The 1,549-nt window shown below is 45.0% G+C and overlaps 1 protein-coding gene across 1 annotated transcript in view; it reads right to left on the reverse strand.

The window, feature by feature from the left end:
• Positions 1-1,320, reverse strand: part of LOC109301453 (cytochrome P450 27C1) — a 62,623-nt gene extending 61,303 nt beyond the window's left edge. Inside the window, exon 1 of the mRNA XM_019522637.1 lies at positions 804-1,320. Within this exon, the coding sequence (XP_019378182.1) occupies positions 804-1,154 (351 nt within the window). The 5' untranslated portion in view covers positions 1,155-1,320. The remainder of the gene's footprint in view (positions 1-803) is intronic.
• Between the last annotated feature and the right edge of the window lie 229 nt (positions 1,321-1,549).

The raw sequence follows: 1,549 nt of genomic DNA on the forward strand, positions 1-1,549 counted from the left end.
CACCGGGACTCGATTTTCATGCTACAGACATGGGCAACTCCGCCTTTTGGTGCCCACAGCTTCATCCGGAAGGTGGATTTGGCCGGTTTTCTAGGAGACGGGTGGAAAATTCCCGCCCCCCGCCCGCCGTGTTCCTCAGTCTTAAAATCGCCCCCGCAAAACAAAACAAAAAAGTCCTTTACAAGTTGTCACGAGCGGATTTGGTAGGGAGCATTCAATGAGAAACGGGGAAAGCATTAAGTTTTAGTCATACCTCCCAAAATCTTAGCTGGCTGTAAGGGAAACCGTTCAACTGTGGGGGGGTGGGGATGTAGAAAACCCCCTCACAGTTAGTGTCTGTAGGTACAAAACATACACCAAAATCATTTTTTGATGTAGGGATGTAGAAACCCCATCACAGTTAGTGTCTATAGGTACAAAACATGCACAAAAATCATCTTTTTCATGTAGGGATGTAGAAAACCCCTTCACAATTAGTGTATATAGGTACAAAACATGCACAGAAATAATCTTGTTCTCGCAACTTGAGGCTCAACTGCATTGACACAGCTTGTGTCTTTGCTTTGGGGCTGAAAAGCAAGATTTGAATGCATTGTCTTCTACTGGAAACAGCAGAGGTTTTTAAGTCTCGTTGCACGAAAACTGAATGGGAAGGAAAGGGCTCCTGACTCGTGTCTGTTCTGTCACATCCACATCAGTGACATGATGCTGAAGTGACACATGGGATTAATTACTACTGTTAACTCCATTTTTCAATTTGACTGAGAAGTCCTGGAAGAAAAAAAAGCAACAAATGTTTGTACCTGGATTTCATGAACGCGGCTGAAGCCGTCTTTCCAGAAGAACTCGTACAGGTTGCAGAAGAGGTTGGGTCCAGGCATTTCTTGCAGGCTCCTCACCCTGTGGTGATGGGGATGGTGCTGGGCAGGCTTCAACAGCCCTCTTGCCCCCTCCGCCACTGCCATCTCCTCCTCTTTGTCCTCTGCCGCTGCTTTTGCCGCTGGATTATTTTGCACCTCCAGAGCGGGGCTGCTAGAAATTTTGGGCAGCTGTTGAAACCTGCAGACAAAAACCACACGATAAAAGCAACCCCTTCTCTCAGGTTCAAGAGCCTGTTTACAATTGGTTTTCAAAACCTTCAGTAAGAGAGACATTTTTTTTTCAATTAAAAAAAAAAACCCGTCCAATTGCTTCTGCGGCTGCTTTATTTGGTTGCTGTTTGTCCTCTGCTTTAAGTTGTAGAAGCAGCACTTCCAACTCTTGACTGCACGAGCATCAGTTTACACAGGCCATTATGAAAGGCTCCCTCCCCTCGGGCTGGGAAAGGGGGTGGGTCTGGGATGAGACTGAACCTATTACTTTGTATAATTCAAATCAGATAAACTTACTCCTTAATCGTACACTGTAGCAATCGGTTTAGCTTTCTCCACCCCCCCCTCCCCACTTTGACAAAAATTTGCATAGGGATCATCTAATTTTCTTCTTTATTAAAAGGTGGATTTAAGATTTTTCCCCCTATGATCCAGTTCATTTTCATGCATTTCAGCAA

Source organism: Gavialis gangeticus, unplaced genomic scaffold (assembly GCF_001723915.1).
Source record: "Gavialis gangeticus isolate Ggan-Ray unplaced genomic scaffold, GavGan_comp1, whole genome shotgun sequence".
In the NCBI taxonomy this organism is placed as follows: domain Eukaryota; kingdom Metazoa; phylum Chordata; order Crocodylia; family Gavialidae; genus Gavialis; species Gavialis gangeticus.